Source organism: Macaca fascicularis, chromosome 4 (genome assembly GCF_037993035.2).
Source record: "Macaca fascicularis isolate 582-1 chromosome 4, T2T-MFA8v1.1".
In the NCBI taxonomy this organism is placed as follows: Eukaryota; Metazoa; Chordata; class Mammalia; order Primates; family Cercopithecidae; genus Macaca; species Macaca fascicularis.
Window position 1 is genome coordinate 47,431,546 of NC_088378.1, and position 19,481 is coordinate 47,451,026.

General features: G+C 39.6%; 1 protein-coding gene across 16 annotated transcripts in view; it reads left to right on the forward strand.

The window, feature by feature from the left end:
- The window catches only part of AIG1 (androgen induced 1), a 326,962-nt gene that overhangs the window by 175,616 nt on the left and 131,865 nt on the right, over positions 1-19,481 (forward strand). For 2 of the 16 annotated variants that reach the window (XM_065543494.2, XM_065543495.2), the window contains exon 6: positions 19,347-19,413. The exons of the other annotated variants lie outside the window; for them this stretch is intronic. In XM_065543494.2, the coding sequence (XP_065399566.1) occupies positions 19,347-19,376 (30 nt within the window). In that variant the 3' untranslated portion in view covers positions 19,377-19,413. The remainder of the gene's footprint in view (positions 1-19,346; positions 19,414-19,481) is intronic. 16 annotated transcript variants of the gene reach the window in all.

Below are 19,481 nucleotides of genomic sequence, written 5' to 3' on the forward strand. Positions count from 1 at the left end.
TCTGTGGTACTATTTCATCTGCAACCTGTCCCATTTATAAGGCTTCATCATTCAGTGAGAGAAAATGACATCACATCAAGATTCGATGGAACATTTCATGACCTTAGTGTCTTTTATTTTAAAAGTAATTAAAAATGTGATCCTGAGCTCAGAGAACTTTCCTAACTTACAGTTGACTAGAGCTAATATCTCATCATTGTCTTTCCATTTACCCTCAAACGAGGAGATTGGCTGCTATAAGTCTAAAATATCAACCCGATTATGTTTAAAATGTAATTAAATTCTAACCTGTGGAAGTTTAAGATCCTTTAATGGTTTGCTAATGTCCCTAGCAGTTTCCCAATGGAAGGTATGATATTGCTATTGGTACATGAAATGATTTTAGGGACATAGTGGTGAATGATTTTGCTACTTATACAAACTTATTATACTTATTTTACTATGTATTAGTAAAAATGTAAATACTTATTAAAGTAAAACTATATGTAAGATAGTTAAGTTATAACATACTATCTTATATATTATAGTTTAGATTACTATAGTTACATACTAATCATATTAGTATATTATGATATTGTAATTTAAAAATACTGATTACCTGTTAAATGATAATATTTAGTATTTGTTGAATTAAATAAGATAAACTATTAAAGTTAACTTCACACTTTTTTACACTTTCCTTTTTCTTTTATAATAAGCATATTAGTATAATCATATTAATCATATTAGTATAATCATATGTGTAATATACATAATTATATGTATAATACTATATTATACATATTATACCAATATGATTAATATTAGCATATTAACTGTTATATATTAGGAATATCCTATGCATTAAGACAAATAATATATTATTGTATTTTTGCATTTTAATAACAATATATAGGAATCAAACCATGAATATTATTACTTAGATGGTCAGCAAAATAAGTGAGTCAACCTAGAATTCATTTTCAAAATACTAAACAAATAATAGCACAACTTGTTCTTAGATATAGGAAAGCTCATGAAGACAGTAAGAGAATAACTAAAATTTGAGAAATATTAACCAACAGAAGCAAGTCTGACTCCTCAACTTGGCTCCAGTTTTACGTCTTGCCCCTCTTTATTTCAGCCTTCAGATCCATTTGTTGCTTCTTAAATGTACAATTAACTTTCACACCTTCCATTCTTGAATTAAAATGTTGACTTAATCACATCACATATGGATGACCTTGGGAAAGTCAGTTACACTCTTTGGCTTTAGTTTCCTCATCTAACAAATAGGCATAAAAATAAATGAACTGCCACCCAGCAAAAGTTCCTTCAAGTTACTGGATATAATAGTATTGTGTAAACTGTAGTAAATTATACAGATATAAGAGATTATAATACTTTATCTTAACATCTCTTACAGTGCATAACAAGTGTTCATTACACATGTGTTAGAGAATAAATGAATGCATACCACTGCTGTTCAGGTTTGAAATGGCATTTATTTCGTTAAGCAAGCATTCACAGAATGGCAGTACCTAATGCCGAAATAGTGGAGGAAGGATCTTTTCCTTCAAGATAGTGAAGGAGACTAACACCTAAAGAGGTAATTACAAATAAGGTATTATGCTAATTTTTAAAATAGAGATAAGATGAGGCGCATTGACTCAGCTGGGAAATCTTCCCAGAAGAGGTGATGCTGAAGTTGCATCTTACAAGATGGAGAGGAGCTATCTCATGAACAGAGTGAAAAGGGCTCTCTCTCTTGGCTGAGGGAGCATGGGCATAGCTGTAGACCAGTAATGTCCAGCAGAAATACAACGCAAGCCACAAATGCAAACCAGATTAAACAGAAATTCAAAGAAAGTGTGATGTTAACTTTAATAGTATATCTTATTTAATTCAACAAATACTAAATATTACCATTTAATAGGTAACCAGTATTTTTAGATTATAAAGATATTTTACAGTCTTCATTTTGTGCTCAAATAAATCTTCAAAACCTGGCATCTACACTTAAAGCACATGTCAGTTTAGGCTAATCATATTTCAAGGGCTTAATAGCCACATGCCTGTTGTAGCTACTGTATTTGACAGCATACGTATAGATGATGGAGGAAAAGCCCAGAATACTAAATAAACTGTGAGTTCTTTGATATGCCTCCTGCGTAGATTCTAGGTGAAGACTGGTGGAAGATGAAAGGGAAATGTAGTCAGCTATGAGAGCATGAAGACCTCAGATACCAAGTTAAGGGATCTCTCCATTTAATCATAAAGGCACTGTGGAGGCTCTGCCACTTTTGAAAGATTTTATATAGATCAGATCTGAGGTTTCAAAAGATTACTCTGGCAACTGTATGAAGGATCAGTTGGGGGGGACCACAGTGCAAAGAAAGTTGGAGGTATTTCTCAATCTGTTCTGTTTCTCTGTGCTTAATGGAATTTTCATATAAACCCCAGCAATTAGTAGACAGGCAGCCCTTCTGAATTAGCAGTGTTTTCTGAGTTTTTATTATACTCCAGGATTTCATGAGAATTAAGGGTAAGGTGGAAGCGGCGCTAAGAATATCAGGTGGTAAGAGAGAAAGTCTGGCGTGTGGAAACCCTGAGGCTCAGGCTGAGCAGCCCATGAAGGGCGGTTCTTAGTCAAATAGACACTGTCCTCCACCAAACCATGGCACATAGTCAGTATACCATCACCAAATGCATGTGTGCAGGCCAGCTGTCCATAATTGTAAGGTATACATCAAAGGGAACTATCCACCATCCCCCAAACACCTTCTTTGCCAAGATGCTTCTTACCCTAAACTCTAGATAATAATCCTTCCTTTGAGTTAAAAATTGATTTTTTTGCCATCTTTTCTAAAGATGCAAGTGTCTTAAGTAGGTTACATATTTTTATCACTATAACCTGCTAATAACTGAGCTATTTGCTTCCCTTTTCCCTTTATGGCAGAATACAAGCTTCCCAAATTCATTTTTCCCCGCAAGATTGCCTACTTCACAGGATCCTTTCTTCTTTGGTTTATTTTACCTTTCTGGCAATTTTGCTCCATGACACCATATTGGCTCCATTGGCCTCTAATCCAAAATTCTGCCTGTCAATGCATGTTTATGTGTGTAAGGTGGTGCAAATTGACATAGACACTTCAAGCAAGGTCCTTTCAGAGTCATGCTAGCCATGCCTCCTGTTTCTTCTGTTGTGGAAGCTCCTGGGCCTATGCTAGTACCCCTGAGCCAAATAATGACAACTGACATGTACGTAAAGCAGTCAGCAAGCTTGGAGGCCACCACCAGAGGATTTATTGCCCTCTCTGGTGGAGTTGGAGTCCAAGAGTATCACTCCTGGACCCCTGGGGTCTGCCCCCACTCCAGGCAACACCCAACCCTCTTGTCCCAGATGTCCAGAAAGGGGTTGAAGCATGAGGGGATTCTCATGGCCATCACCTTGGGGGCATGGACCATGAGGGTTGGCTCTGCCTGGCACTGCAGCCATTTTTTAAATCTGAAATTTAAAACCCAAATTTTTAAATATAAAATGTTTTACATTTCAAAACCAAGTCCTGAGATTACATGACCTTGGGTGATTAATTTATTTTGCTCAAATTAGGACCCAGGAAATTCGGAAATGTTTGGTGCTTTCATGAGATAAAGAAGAACGGGGAAATGAATCCTGCTTATGTATTGTTAAAAGGAAAACCGTAGACAAGTTAAATTTAACAGACTTTGATTGAGTAAAGAATTATTTGTGAACTAGAGAGCCCCCAAACCAGAGTAGGTTCAGAGAGACTCTGGCCCTGCCATGTGGTCAAAGAAGATTTATGGACCAAAAAAAAAAAAAAAAAAAAAAAAGCTGATGTGTAGAAAACAGAAGTGAAGTATAGAAATAGCCAGATTGGTCAGATTGCTTACAGTTTGGCATTGGTCTTATTTGAATGTGGTTTGAATAGTTGGCCACGTTTGATTGGCCTAAACTCGGTGATTGGTAGAAGAGTAGGTTACAATCTGTTTACACATTCAGTTAGGTTACAGTTCACTATGTACAGAAAACTCTTTAGGGTGAATTTCAAGTATGTAAGCAGTAGCTTTAGGCTAAACTTAATTTAACAGTATGAATGGGGAATTGCCTTCACTTTGCTATGCCACATGTGAATAATTGTTATTTTTTCTCTAGCATGTACATAGTTTGCCAAGTTAGTAAATTAAGAAAGTCTTTTTTCTTTCTTTAAAAAAAAAGAACCTGTACTTTGAGTGAGATGCCACTGGGAAGCCAGCTCTATTGCCTGTCTGGCATCTATCCATGGTGCTTGAACGACAGGCAATGAAACTCTGAAAATTACAAAGACCCACCTAAACATACCTTTGCCCACCCATCCTGGTCGGGGGTCGGCGGTGGGGGGACTGTGCTGCTGTGAGGAGAGGAAGACTTGGACTTTGACAGTTTTTCCCACTGTTAAGTAAAACCTTAGGCAATTAGCCTTTTCAAAGGTAAAAGATTTCTTTTTATAATCTCTTGTCACACAAACACACACACACACTCATAAAAGAAGAAAAAGTAATGTTGCTCAGGAAAATTGCAACAATGAGATTGGCTCCTGTTGCTTTTGTCAATTGCCTTCTTTCAGAAATAGAGTGATGAGTGAGAATGCCATGAATATCCTAAGGGGGTTCCCCAAAGAAAAGAGAAAATCCTTCAGAGTTCAGAGTTCCCCCACCTGGTTGGGAGCATCAAATTCCTTTCAGGAGCTTTGCTTCAAAGGAGAAGAAAATATTGATTGAGAACTGACTAGGAGTTGTTGTCTTTCTTTGGGAAAAAAAATAGTTTAATTATTGGAGAAATAAGTAGGAAGGGGAAGAAAGAACCCATCCATCCAGTGTTGCCTCACTGGGGCTTCCTTTTTCCAGGTGAGTGAGGATTCCTCACACAGATGCTGATTAGGATACTTCTATCAAAAAAGAATGGATCAGAGTTAGACTCAGGAACCTAAACCAACACCATTGATAATAAAATGGAACAAAAATGTTTGGACCTTTAATTTAGAAAGTGGCCTTTCGTGGCTCGTGGTGGATATTCCATGATACATTACATGAGCAAACACTACTTGGGAGGTGAGGATGAAATGAACTCCAATCAGATTGTCTTGGAATGTGGCAAAGGTATTATTCCCTTGAGTTCAAATGCACTTCCCTTCCTGGGGCGGGGGGAGGCAGGGAGGCCTAATCATTACTCCATAGCCCTGCGTGCCTGCATGTATTCATTCATTCATTCATCTGTCATTCATTGAGGGCCCACTGAAAGTTAGATGGTGCAGTAGGAGGTAGGGATTTAAAGATGAACAGCAGATGAGGAGCTGAAATTCTAGTGGCAGAGTGGAGAATGGTGACATGCAATGTAAGGTGGTAGGTTATGCCCCGGGTGCTGTGGAAACCCAGAAGATAGGATTTTTCTTCAAATGAGATGCTTTGAGGACTTAATTCCATGCAAGTTTTTTTTTTTTTAAACTAAATAGAATTTAGTATTTCCTTTCATCATTGCTGGTCTCTATGAGGACATATATGTGTCTGTAACAGTGGAAAAAGGAAAACATCTGAAATCTGTATGGATACATTTTTGTTTTGTGGCATGTGGTCATATTTTATAGAATAATGGCAGAGAAGGTATGTGGGAAATGTAAATATCTACCTGACTTTTCTGACCTGAAGCTAAACCTGTGCACGAGAAAGGAAGTACATCAACTAAGCTTCCGGAATGGAAAATGGTGGCCTTTTTCTGCTAAATGCCTCCCTGGCATGCCATGTTCCGAGGCTCCCCATGTCACTCTCTTCTCCCAGATCCATTTGTAGAGGAAGAAAAAAAAAATCTAGGTTCCTGGCCGAGTCCCCTATAACAAAGATAGATAAACAAGAGAAAATGTTACAGATGTATTTAGGTTTTACGTGACGTGGATGCCTTCCTAAGGCAAAGGAAGACCTAAAGAAACAGGGAAACCCATGTATTTTTTATGCTAGGTTTAACACAGAAGTGGATAGTTATGAAGTATAATTGGACTAAAAAGTGTGATCTACTGATAATAAACTGGAGGAAATCCTGTTTGTTACAATTCTTCTCTTCAGAGATAGACATACTTCTTTCCTCTGGATCTAGGGAGGGCACCTCTCCAGTGAGGGTCTCCCAAGGTTTGCTTCAAGGAAGGCAGGGCGGGGAAGGGAGGAGGTGAGAAGACCTTCCTACTTCTGCCATTTTCCCAAGTTCCTTCAGCTTAAAATATTTTCGAGTATATGTACTGAACCCCATCACATTTTTATTTTCTTGTATTTAATAAACCCCCAAAATGACATGTGAGGTTTTATTTGACCATGATATCTGGTTTCTGTTTCCTTTAATCCTGGGAAGCCTCCTTGGGCCTTATGAGTTGTGCCAGTTCTCATGAGTTGAGCGCATACGGCTGGTGTCCCTCCTGGTGACCTTCGCAGCCATCTGGGCCGGGGCCTGTGTCTGTCCAGCTCAGCCCAGCGGGGCAGGGCCTCTGCCGTGAGTTTGCAGATGCCTCATTCGGACTTGGAGTCTGTGACTCACGCCATCTGTTGGTAATTTGTCGTTGTTCTGGAGTCAGGCGTTTTCAAAGGATTCAGTCTTTGGAGTCCCTCCACAGGTGCACTGCCTGTGATTTCCTGATGCCCTCTTGCCATCCGGCCTATGGCCAGAGCCCAGCACTGAGTCAAGCTACTGTGGATATAATTATGTTGTTCTTTGCATTTTAGAGAGCTTCACACCAAGTTCCTGCCCCCTTTTGAGCGAGTCACACTCTTTATGGGACTTGTTTGAAGTCCAGCCAAGCTGGCAACCATGGGGTTCCACTTTTACAACCTCTAGCAACAGTAGGCTCCAGTCCTTTGTGTCACCGTGCCATCTGCTTAGCTTTTTTCCTCTTCAAACTGTAAGCAAAATGAGCTACCTAAACCAAAAAAGCCACCCCCCAACTAAAACACATTTGCATCAAGTCAACCTAAATGACACTGCTTTGTTTGCTCTAAACCACATGTATAAAAGAATGTCTACACTTCCTTAAGAAATGTTTTCACCGGAAAAATAGACAATCATAATAGCAATTGTATTTTTTCTACACACCAAGCTCTGTGCTACATGTTTTATGTTCATGATTCCATTTTATTCTCACAGAAACCCAATGAAGGAGATAATTGTCACTATCTTGATTTTTTTACATGTAAGGAGATTGGGGCTCAGACAAGTTAAATAACTTACAATGAGCAATGCTACCAGCAAGCAAGGCATCTAAATCTAAACCCCACTGCCTGGCTGTAGAATGCAAGAGTTGAACTATTTTGTATACTGCCCCCACCCCCTTGACATTAATCATCTAATGCATTGAAGTTCAGTGCCTTTAACTAATTAATTTTTCAGCTCTTAAATATAGTGTCACACATCCATTAGCAAACCCCATCTATTTATCTATCCAACATATATTTTTGAGCATTTGCTGTGTGTCCTGTACCATGCTGGACCCTTGTCTCTTGAAGTTTATAATGTAGTTGGGGCTGCAATTTAATCTATAATGTGTCATGAAGAAGTCTTGTCTCATGAAGCTTATAATGTAGTTGAGGCTACAATTTATTAATTTAATAAACCTTTATAAGGAACATATAGTGTGCAGGCATTGTATTAGGGGCTGGGGCTATAAAGTCAAGAAAGATACCATCTCTGTCAACTAATATACGATAAACTCATGATTAAACTTTAAATCAGAAAAGCGGGATATTTAGTATGCATGCCCAATATTTTGTATGCATGTCCTGGCCAAATCGTTGAACTTCTCTCTCCCTTAGTTTCTTCATCTATTCAGTAGGTAACATTAAGGTTACCACCAGCTCTGGAAAAACAATTTCTACTCTAACCGAACCTAGCTTTGAAGGAACTTTTCTATTAGAAATGTAGGAAAAGAGAAAAGAGCTGAGTCTGAGTTCATGAGAGAAGCAGGAAAAAGAAATTATGAAGTGTATCAGCTAGGAAGCTTTTGGCTACAAGTGAGAGAAAATATGACCAAAAGCTTGAAAACTTAGAAGTCTGTTTTCTCCCATAAAAAGAAGTCAAAGGGTATTTCTTGTGTTACTTCCATTGCTCAACAGTGTCACCAAAGACTTTTTTTTTTTTTTTTTTTTTTTTTGAGATGGAGGTCTCACTCTCTGTCACCCAGGCTGGAGTGCAGTGGCACAATCTCAGCTCACCGCAACCCCTGCCTCCTGGTTTCAAGCAATTCCCCTGCTTCAGTCTCCCGAGTAGCTGGGATTACAGGTGCCCACCACCGTGCCTGGCTAATTTTTGTATTTTTAGTAGAGACAGGTTTTCACCATGTTGGCCAGGCTAGTCTTGAACTCCTGACCTGAGGTGATCTGCCCACCTCAGGCTCCCAAAGTGCTAGGATTACAGGTGTGAGCCACTGCACCCGGCCCCATTTTCTTGTCAGGCTTCTTATCACCACCCTTAGTGTTGGCCTTTCATCCTCAAAGTTATGATCTCCTGTCCATAAGATGGCTCCTGTTGTGCCCAGAATTATTTTCTCATAACAACAACCCAAGCAGAAAGGAAGCCATTGTAGAGAAAGACTTTCTTCCCACTATTATATTTATTTTTGTTTCAGTTTTTACTCTAGAGAGGGAGCCCTTCCCCAGCCAACTTTTCCTTTTATCTAATTGGCTAGAACTGGGTCATATGTTGAGCCCTAATCCAATCATAATTTGTCCTTTGGGTCTGGGAAAGGGGTTCTGTTTTCTCTGAGGTCATGGGATCTCCACCAGCTTTTAAAAAAATCTGAGTTTGATTTGCAAGAAAGAAAGAGAATAGACAATTAACAGTGTCTGTCATAGAATCGGGTGGAAACAGACACTCTAGCAATGGCTATTTGGCCCTAGAAAAGCTGGAACATTTAAAGGAACTGTAATGAGTGGGAATGCCTAACATGTGAATGCTAGAAAAGATAGATCCTGCAGCAAAACCTTTGTTATTAAAAAGATTTTGTCTCTGAAAGGGAAAGGCAGGGGATAAGATTGCCACTAAGAGACTCCTATGAAATCTGTATGACTAGCTTGTATTTGAGATGGAGGAGAACCAATTACAACTTCCCTTTCATCTTGAATCCAGACACTGTAGACATAATTACCGGGATAAATTGACACTGGGGCAGCCTAAAAGAAGCTCAGTCATCCAAAAGTCTTTACTGAACTGGCCACTATGAAACAAAGATGACTAAGACACAGTCCACTCATGGCAGAATTTTTAGGTATTGATGAATTTCCAGCTGTAACTGCAGCATATGTGCTTTGCCAAGGGTGTGCAGAGAGACTGGCAACATTGCTTGGAGTGGGGCAGGTGGTGATGAGGGGAGGATGTATAGGGGAAATGACATTTGGCGTGGCTCGTGAAGGAAGAAAAGAGGCATTCAGAATTGAAATGTAAGAAAAGGGCAATCAAGTCCTGTGAAATTTCATAACAGAAGTGTAAGTCCTCTGAATGTTTTTGAGCAGATATTAGTGGTAAAACCTTCAGGACCCACAGAACCCATGCTAACACTGCCACTCAAAAATCTTGTGCTCACTTCCTTTGTTGGATGAGACCGTGGCTGTGGCTTCAGAATGAGGAGATGGTGGATACTTGTATCCGGCTGCTTGTCGATGAGCCGAGGGGCCACCACTGGCTGGAACAGCAGCCCCTAAAGAATGTAGGAAGGACCATGTGTTCTCTCTCCCACCTCTTTCACCACACGCTCTTGTTTCCCTCTCATCTTCCCGCTTCCACATCCATGTTTATAAGTCTACCTTACCTAGTAAACTTCTCCCTCTTCACATTAAGACATGTGTCTTGATCTTTCCTGTGCCCTATCACAAGACCTGATACATGGCCTGTGTTCAAAATGTGGATTATGGACAATTGGGTGATCAAATAAATGAAGTGAGGAGTTTGGCAGGGGGTGGCCTATGTGTTGGCCACATAGACAATTAAGACTCATCCCATAGTCTCCTGGCTTCATTATATTAACCACATCTGGCTCAGGATGTTTTACCTGACTGGAACTTGTGAAATGTGGCAACAGGCAGAAAAGCAGAGGCGAAATATCTCCCTGTAATTAGATATATTGAACACTAGAGGTTCCAGGTAGAATTTCACTATTACCTAAGCCCATCTAAAATGGACAAAGAGAATAAATGAGCCGAGAGCAAACATTTATTGAAACAGTTTATGAAAAAGAGTATGACATAGGCAATGAAGGAACAGACTCTTCAGCCAGACCTCCTGGGTTTAAATCTCAGCTGCATTGCTTCCTGACTGTTTTACTTTGGGCAAGTCACTTAACCCCTCTATGCCCTAGTTTCCTCATCTACAGAATAGGAATTAAAATAGTGAATATCTCTAAGGATTGTTGTAAGGATGAAATGAGTATAGGTGGTGTAGTTTCACATTACAATAAGCCCTGGCAAATAGAGAGTGCTGTACAAGTGCTGACTACTTGAGTTTCAGAAGAACCCTAGAAATTAAGTATAACTTTTTTACGTTACATATGACGAAAGTTTAGCTTGGAGAAGTTACATGTGGCAAGTCTATTGATCTTAACATGGCAAGATAATAGCTGGGACTTCTAAAAGGATTTTTTCATATTTCTACATAAAACATATAAACCATAGCCACCCTGTTCTGCCTAGGATCATGAAGGTATGAGATCATAGATCGAGCACATCATCCAATCTTTGCTCCTTCCCTCTGGACCAATGGCTAGTGGAATTTTCCCAACAATTAATGCTATCACTGGTAAAGGAGCATTTGTTTGTATTTGGGTTTTTTGGTTTTTAAAAAATTTTCAGTCTGTCATGAACCAAAATTTTTACCAAATATAATAAAAAATTAATTACTAGGAAAATAAATCTTTAAAAAAACCAAACAATATTCAGGGCCAACATTTTTTATTGGATTCAATAGGAAAGTGGCTTTAAAAATCCTTCAAGTGTTTACTCTCAATTCCTGTACTTACCTTTTCGTGAATCTATACCAATGGCCAGCCACCAGTCTGCAGACCATACTCTATGAGTATCTGACTTAAAGGACCATCATGAAGAGTTAGTTACTCCTCAGATGGAAATGATACACATTCCTGTTTGCTCTTAGCTTGTGGAGAAGTTCTCAGATTTCTATAGATTTTCCTTTACAAACATTGACCTGATGTTTGTGAGGCTAGCTGGAGAATCTCTATCCATCAGCAGAGGGCATTAGGAAAGTGGTCTGACTAAAAAAAAAAAAAAAAAAAAAAAAAAAAAAAAAAAAATCAACGACAACAAACAAAGCCATAAAAAATAGCCTTTACAGTTGATCCTGTGCTGGGCACAAGTTAAATGTTAAAGTCACTTTTAACAAAGGCTCAAGACAGCCCCTAAAAGAAACAACCCCTGGGAGTCCTTGAGAAATGCTGTTTCAGCGAACAACTATCCCAAACCCCTATGTGAAAACCCTGACCTTGGTGAGCAAGACTGTACTGTTTTAGACTTGTGTGGAGCCCTTTTGCCCCTTGGCCTATATCCCTGACTCAACCCAGACTTTCCTGACAACTTTTCCCTCAGGTCCAAACTCAGACTTGGCTGTCATCATCTTACCACTTCTGTGACGAGGCATTAAGAGATAGAAGGAAAGTAGCTAGGGAAAGAGTTCATTTCCACGCAGCCCTAATGTTACATTTCCGATCAAAAGCTTCACTTTGTATTTCATTTCATTTTTATTTAACACTTCCACTGTGCTCACTGTGTGTCAGGCACTGTTCTAAGGAATTTGCAAACATCAACTCATTTAATACTCAGGACAACCCTATGGGTAGGTTCTGTTTTTCTCCCTATTTTATAGGTGAGGAAACAAAAGCACAGAGCATTTAAGCAATGCAAGTCGAGCAACCCTAATCTGAAAACCTAAAATCTGAAATGCTCCCAAACCCAAAACTTTTTGAGAACTGATAGGATACCCCAAGTGGAAAATTTCACATGGAGGTACCTAATACAAACTTTGTTTTATGCACAAAATTGTTTAAAATATCATGTAAAATTACCTTCAGGCTATGTGTATAGGGCATATATAAAAAATAAATGAATTTCATGTTTAGATTTGGGTCCCATTGCCAAGATATTAGGTGTATGTAAATACTCCAGAATTCAAATTGCTTATGGTCCCAAGCATTTTGGATAAGTGATACTCAACCTGTGTATCCCTAAGTCACACAACTGTGTTTTGATCTCTTTGACACGTCTCCTCCTCCAGGATAAAGAGGAAAAGTAGTAGGGAGAAGGGCTTAGAATGAGCATGAGCAATAGCAGTGTAAGGAGAAGTTATCCTCAGGCCAGGAGAAGCAAGAATGCAGCCAAATTTTAGGAACAACACAAGGGATTCTAATCATTGGCAAGAGAAAACAAACTAAAGACTGAGTGGTAGGGTTGCTATGTAATATGAGGAAAATAGAACTCAAGCCACTTATATTTCATAACCAAGCTCAAATTAATGGACATGATAACATATTTATATCAATAACCATAATAATAAAATAGCTGTGCTTTTTGAAATTCTACTATATGGCAGTTTTTATATGTAACTTTGTTTAATGCCCACAACTATATGGGGAAGGGGGAATTATCCCCATTTTTCAGATGGAAAAAGTTAATCAAAGTTCAAAGAGGTAAAATCACTTGACCATAATCTCATAGCTAGTGATTGGCAGAGCCAGAATCGACATCATTTCTGCCTAACTCTAAATCATGGCTTGTTTTGATGCAGCCACATTGTTAGAGTTAGTGACCCGATGCCATTACAGAGGTGCTTAGGAGAATCCTAAATCCATATGCTAAGTCACCATACCATGTGTCCAAGAAGTCTCGGAAAGATGACACCTACAGATAAATCTAAATTAGTTTTTTTTTAAGCTTGGAAAATCCAAGAAAGATAAACTTAGCATCCATTAGCCTTACACAGAACACTTCCATTTTATACAAATAATAATGTTTCATGCATCTCTGCAGGAAGTGCATGCTACTCATGGCTGTGGATATGCCCCTACGGACAGCCCTTGCTGGTCCTGGGGTATTTGTGTCCCTTATCCCAGGTTGCATGTGGTTGTAAAAGGTGAAGTGCTGTTACTGAGCCTAGTGCCTATCTGATGGCCTATATGAATGACCCACTAGAGTTATTGGGTTCTGCCAACATTATTTCCATCCTAGATCTACAAAATGTTTGTGGGCAGATAGAGCTGGTTCCTGAGATCAGGCTAGAAGGTGTTTTTCATACTCCACGAGGCTTATATAAATTCAGTCTCTTCCTTTTAGAAAAAAGTCCTTGGTCCAGCTTCTTTCCAGTACTTGATAATAATCAGCTGATGATGTGGGAACATTTGCAGCTGTGTATGTAGGTGCTAAAACCTTATTCCATGCAGAGGTGGATTATACTAAGACATTCACCACTTATCTAAAACAATTCAAGAAGGCAATAAAAGACAAATAATTCTAGGATGCATCATCAGGAGTGATATTCTTTCTATGCCAAATGAAATTATGAAAATAACACTAAGAGAAGTTTCAAAAAAAAAAAAGGAAGCCTATACATTCTTGGAATTAGCAAGGTGCTTCCCATAATTATACACTTGCTTGGAACCCTAGCCTTTTATTTTTTTCATTGAATAGCCTCCCAGTTAAAAATAACCCGATAAAGTATCCTAGACTACAAAAAATGCCCGGAATCTTTTTACCAGGTGACATCTCATCTTTCAAGATATCTGATCTTAAGTCACCCCAGATTAACTTGTACATTTTATTTGGCAGTAGCCAGTGGTAACATAGGTAGTGTTAAACAATTGCTATATATAGGACAGTAGAGGAAGGAGACTTTTGATGAATTGATCAAGAAGAAGAGGAACTCTGTGTTGTCACCTGGTTATGGTTCGGAAGTATTGCCCTGAACTGCCATACTACCACTGAGAGTGAAATAGGAAAACATATCCTAACATTATCAAGCACACATCTCTATGGGAAGACTGCAGATGCATCACTCATACCTCATCTCCCCTCCTGCTCCCAATATAGACATAGCTAATCCATCACAGCACTCTTTCCTGCCAGGCCTAGATTTGCCATCAAAATCCTCACCTCAGTGTTTCAGGCAGGTCCCCTCAAGCCATGTCAGCTGGGTCAAGAGTTGAAACCTGTTTACTTTCTCTGGTCAGCACTAGTAATGCAAAGATGAGTACGCATAACAACTGCCCTCAAATAGCTGACAGGTAATTGAGGGAATCATACCCAGTAGCAGTTATCACATTGTGAGATAAAATGATAGAGTGTATATGTTAAATGGTACTGGAAGACAGAAGGAGGAATAACTTTCTGTTCCTGAAGGAGGTAAGGAGTGTTTCCCGGAGGAAATGAATGTGGATGAGATTGGAAGGATGAGGGCGTTCACTTATCAATCAAGGTGGACAAGGGGTGGAGGCTGTAATTGGCACAGACTGCAGGTGCTTCCCCAGCCTAGGGGCTGAGTGGAGGAACAGCAAGAGGTTGAGGGGGCAGCCTCAGGTCAAGACATTGACCTCTTTGATTGCTAGGTAAGAAGTTAAGGATTTTTCTTACAGAAAAATTCTGTCTGAGGTATGTAGACCCCTTGGGGGCCATGAGATTATTCCGAGGGCTGCATGAATTCACAGCACACTGAGTAGGCTCTGATAATGTACTAAATGGATCACATGGTTATGGGCTTTAATAATGTCAATGCTGAGAATGCACCATATACTTGTAGCAGAAGATATAGCAAAGATAAGTCTTTCACCTCCAATGGTTTGCTCTGAAGTTTCATAAACAAAACACTGTGAGCATCAATGTATAGGCTGGAGAGCTGATTTAGCTGCAAAGAGGTGCTGCCTGTGCAGGCTCTTTAGAAGAGTGCTGGGATCTCAGTGTCTTCTCAGATGTTTTATGATATGTTACATTATCAAGTTAATTCCTCTCTTTTTGAAAAATGTATAAATTCAGCTTGGAGTTCACAAGCTCAAAGCTATGTTACCACTAAAGCCTTTCTCACAACCCAAAGCACTTGAACTTACCTTCACTCTCTGAGAGGTCATTATATTTAAATAGCTACTCTAAGAAGGAACTATGCTCAATCCTTCATTTGAATAACAGTTTAACCTTCGAAGAAGAAAAACAAATCTGTAATATCCCCGTCACTAAATTAGCACCATTAAGCATCAGCAGCCATTGTCTCTTTTAGTTGGGAAAGGGTGGGTCAGCCTTCTCAAAGCCCATTTAATGAACAAGGTTTCTCCGTTTATTCAGGAAAACATTGAACATTACCCAAGTTAATATTATTATAATCTCTTATATTAGTAGAGTTCAGTTGGCAAAACACTTTCTCTCACATACATTATATCATTTGATACTTACAACAACCATTCAAGGTAGATGGAAAGGTATTATTCAGTTTATTTCAGTGGAAAGTGCTACCACTATCCAAAGTCTGATTTTCTTTTTTAACAAATACAGAAGTATACAAAAGGAAAAAGCAATACAGCTTCCAGAGAAGATTTTGAGTGTGTAGAGTTTCATGGTGATTTGATTTTTTTCCCCTGAGGCTCTGCACTAAATTCACTGCTTCTTTCATTTTATTGATACTATAATGGAATTTGATGCACTCTAATTCAGAAACTGAAATGTTTATTCATTTCATATGTCAGTACAAAAATCCAATCAAGAATAAATATTGCACCTCCCAAAGCTGCAGTCATACAGAATGATAATTGCTTTGAAAAGAAATAAACAAGTTTGGGATGAGGGTGCTGAAGTAGTCCCAAAAGTGAGGTTCTTCATCCAGCTTTTTCCTACAGAGTCATTTCAGTGTTTCTATCCTGCAGGGAAAAACACTGGAAACTTGATGACTTTTGCTCTCGTTTATTGAACACTTTCCTTGGGAGCTTGCAAACATCATCTGTAATCCTTACAGCAATGCATAGTTGGTGAATTCCTTCAGCAGAGGTATTTTATGAGGCAGTGTAGCTTATCAGCTAAAAGCAGAGGCTTTCAAGACATATGGGTGTGTGTTCAGGTCACAGAGATCAGGGTTTAGGGCACAGTTGTCCCATCTTTTGACTTCCCTGGGCCACATTGGAAGAAGAATTATCTTGGGCCACATATAAAATACAATAACACTAACAATAGCTGTTGAGCTTTAAAAAAAAAGTTGCAAAACAAATCTCCTTACGTTTTAAGAAAGTTTACAAATTCACTTTGGGTCACATTCAAAGCCATCCTGGGCTGTGGGTGGGACAGGCTTGGTTTAGGGCCTCACTTCTGCTTCTAATTGACTCAACTTAGGTAAACTACTGAAGCCCTCTAAGTTTCACTCAGTTTCCTCTTACAGTTAGTTAGGAATTGTATTCATTTGTTTTCACACTGCTGATAAAGACATACCTGAGACCAGGCAATTTACAAAAGAAACAGGTTTAATGGACTTACAGTTCCACGTGGCTAGGAAGGCCTCACAATCATCCTGGAAGACAAGGAGGAGTAAGTCACATCTTACATGGGTGGCAGCAGGCAAGAAGAGAGCCTGTGCAGGGAAACTCCCCCTTATAAACCTATCAGATCTCATGAGACCCATTCACTATCACAAGAACAGCACGGGAAAGACCTGCCCCCATGATCCAATCACCTCCCACCGGGTCCCTCCCACAACACGTGGGAATTTAAGATGAAATTTAGGTGGAGACACAGCCAAACCACATCAAGAATTAAATGAGACAATCTGCTTGAGCCATTCACCACAGAAATTTGCATTGAATAAGTAAATGTTTGCATGTGGAGTTCATAAAAATAATAGCCAACATTTACTGAGCACTTACATACCATGTAATGTTCTATGTGTTTTACATATAAAAACTCATGTAATCCTCTCAACAGCCAGTGAGAGAACGCAAAAGGTTTAGCCAACTATGAACAAAAGAACCAACTGTGAAATTAGAAGGAATAATGTCCTCACTTCACACCAATTGCTAATTCAGGGGTTCCCAAAAACACTCTCAGCTTCAAAGATATAATAGAAAAAAAGGACTCATAGAACCCACTGGAAGCTGTTATATTCATGGCTATGGTTTATGACAGGAAAAGGATACAGAATAATGTCAGCCAAGGGAAGAGGCTCATACAGCAGAGCCCGGAAGGGGCTCGGATGTGGTGCTTCCAGTTGTCCTGTCCCCATGGAGTTATATGGCATTAACTCCTCTCTGTGACTCTGTGTGATAATATGGATGGAATATCACCAACCAGGGAAGCTCACCTGGGCTTTGGTGTCCAAGATCTTATTTTATTTTATTTTTTATTTATTTATTTTTTTTTGGATGGAGACTCGCTCTGTCACATGGCTCGAGTGCAGTGGGGCAAGCTCACCACAACCTCCGCCTCCCGGGTTCAGGTGATTCCTCTGCCTCAGCCTCCTGAGTAGGTGGGACTACAGGTGCACACCACCATGCCCAGCTAATTTTTTGTATTTTAGTAGAGACGGGGTTTCACCATGTTGGCCAGGATGCTCTCGATCTCCTGACCTCATGATCTGCCCGCCTCGGCCTCCCAAAGGGTGTCCAAGATTTTTAGGGGGACTTGATCACATACTACCCACATCGCTGACTTTTAGTCTCCAGTTATGTCTGGAGGCAGAACTAATACCTCCTGGTTTAAAGCCCCCATCATAAATCACTGTTAAGACTGTCTGGTGGCTAAAGCCCTAGCAAACAAAGACACTTCTACCAGCCAGGACATTCTAAGGGCCTATAGGGAACCTTCCAGTAGCCAAGGGAAATGGCCAGACATCACCTTGGGCAAGTTTATTCTTCACTGTTAATATTATTCCCATTTGATAGAGGAAGAAACTGAAGCACGGAAAGGTTAAGAAACTTGCCTAAGAACTCCTTGCTGGTACATGAGAGAGCCAGGATTCTAAACCAGGCAGCCTTTCTCTGGGATCTCTAAACATTTATCCTTGCTGCCTAAAAAAAAAAAAAAAAATAGGTTCATTGACTCTGCTGAAATCAGACTAACTGCTGGTAAATGTTAGGACCTGGTTTGAATCTGGGTGGATATGTTTCAGGAGGTCTTCATCTTTCCATTTTCGTCTGGTTTTTCCTTACAAAAACATGAGAGCCTCACTGAACACTGTCTAAAAGGCTCTTGCTTCTCATGGATGAAGTGCTAATAACCCATATTGGGTTCTGCCTCTGGCAAACTGAGCCATGCTGAGCATCAGTATCTATCTCAAAAGTACTCCTTTGTGGTCTCCTGGGAGTGTCTTATGACTATTGAGAGTCAATGGAGTTTTTATGAGCCTTGAAAATAATATTATCCATGGGGCTAATAATTCTGCATTATTTCTGCAGGGAAAAAACAGAAAACTCCTACCAGTACATACCAATATCTGCAAGTAAATTTAAAGACAACGGAGGACATTTATAGTCATGTGCCCTAAGTATGGAAATAGAGCTAGGGTTTGCCACTGTTTGCATAGACTACGTCACAACGGAACACATAAGGGCCTTGCTTCCTCCCATATTTTTGAAGGCACAGTTTTATGTCTCAGGAGGCTGTCTCCAGTGCCCTCAAATATAGGGTGTAATTAGAGACACCAAGCTATAGCTTGTTGCTTTGAAGACCATGTCTCAGTTGCTCGTCAGGCCTCGATGGTTTTGCCAGTAGTGGGAGGAGATTAACACCCCCATCACCACCACCCTCAGAGAACAGCTTTTCTGGGTAACCACTGCAAACAGAGAGGGACCATTGATGAAACCCAAAGGGGCGGACATCTCCCACCCACAGATCAGCTTTGCTGATGTAAAAGGCCAGCTCATCCTGAGCCAGGAGTCAAGCTCTATGAATTCAGTTGCCTGAATACTTGTTGAATCAAGGCAAAAATTAGGTGTGCTTCATCCTCCACTTCCTATGCAACCCCATCAGTTAGCTGAATTTCTCCTTCATCAGAATCTCAGAGTAAAGCATGAGCAACCATATTTTTAAAAGTCCCACAGGAGATCTTGAAGCACAGCAAATGTCAAGAACATAATAAATCAGAAATTATGCCATTTTAAACATTTTTCAAAAAAATTTCAGCATTGTGGGCAGGTTCATTCTTCAGAGGGAAATGAAATGACCAACCCCCACTTATATTTCATTTCGGTTTGTAAGAGGGGCCGTTTGTGTTAATTAAAAGTAAAGTATATAATTATGTAGGATGAATATGTTAAAAATTAGGGTAAGTTTACCACAAAGTAATTTGATTGTCACTTGTAAATACGTTGCAGTTTTTACAGTGTTTTCACCTGAGATGTTAATGACCACAGCAGAAGAAAATCCTAAAGCTACATCCAGGTATGGAGTTGTCCTTTGACTTGTACATCTTCTGTGGGGACAAAATGTTGGTTTGAAGCTCTTTCCTC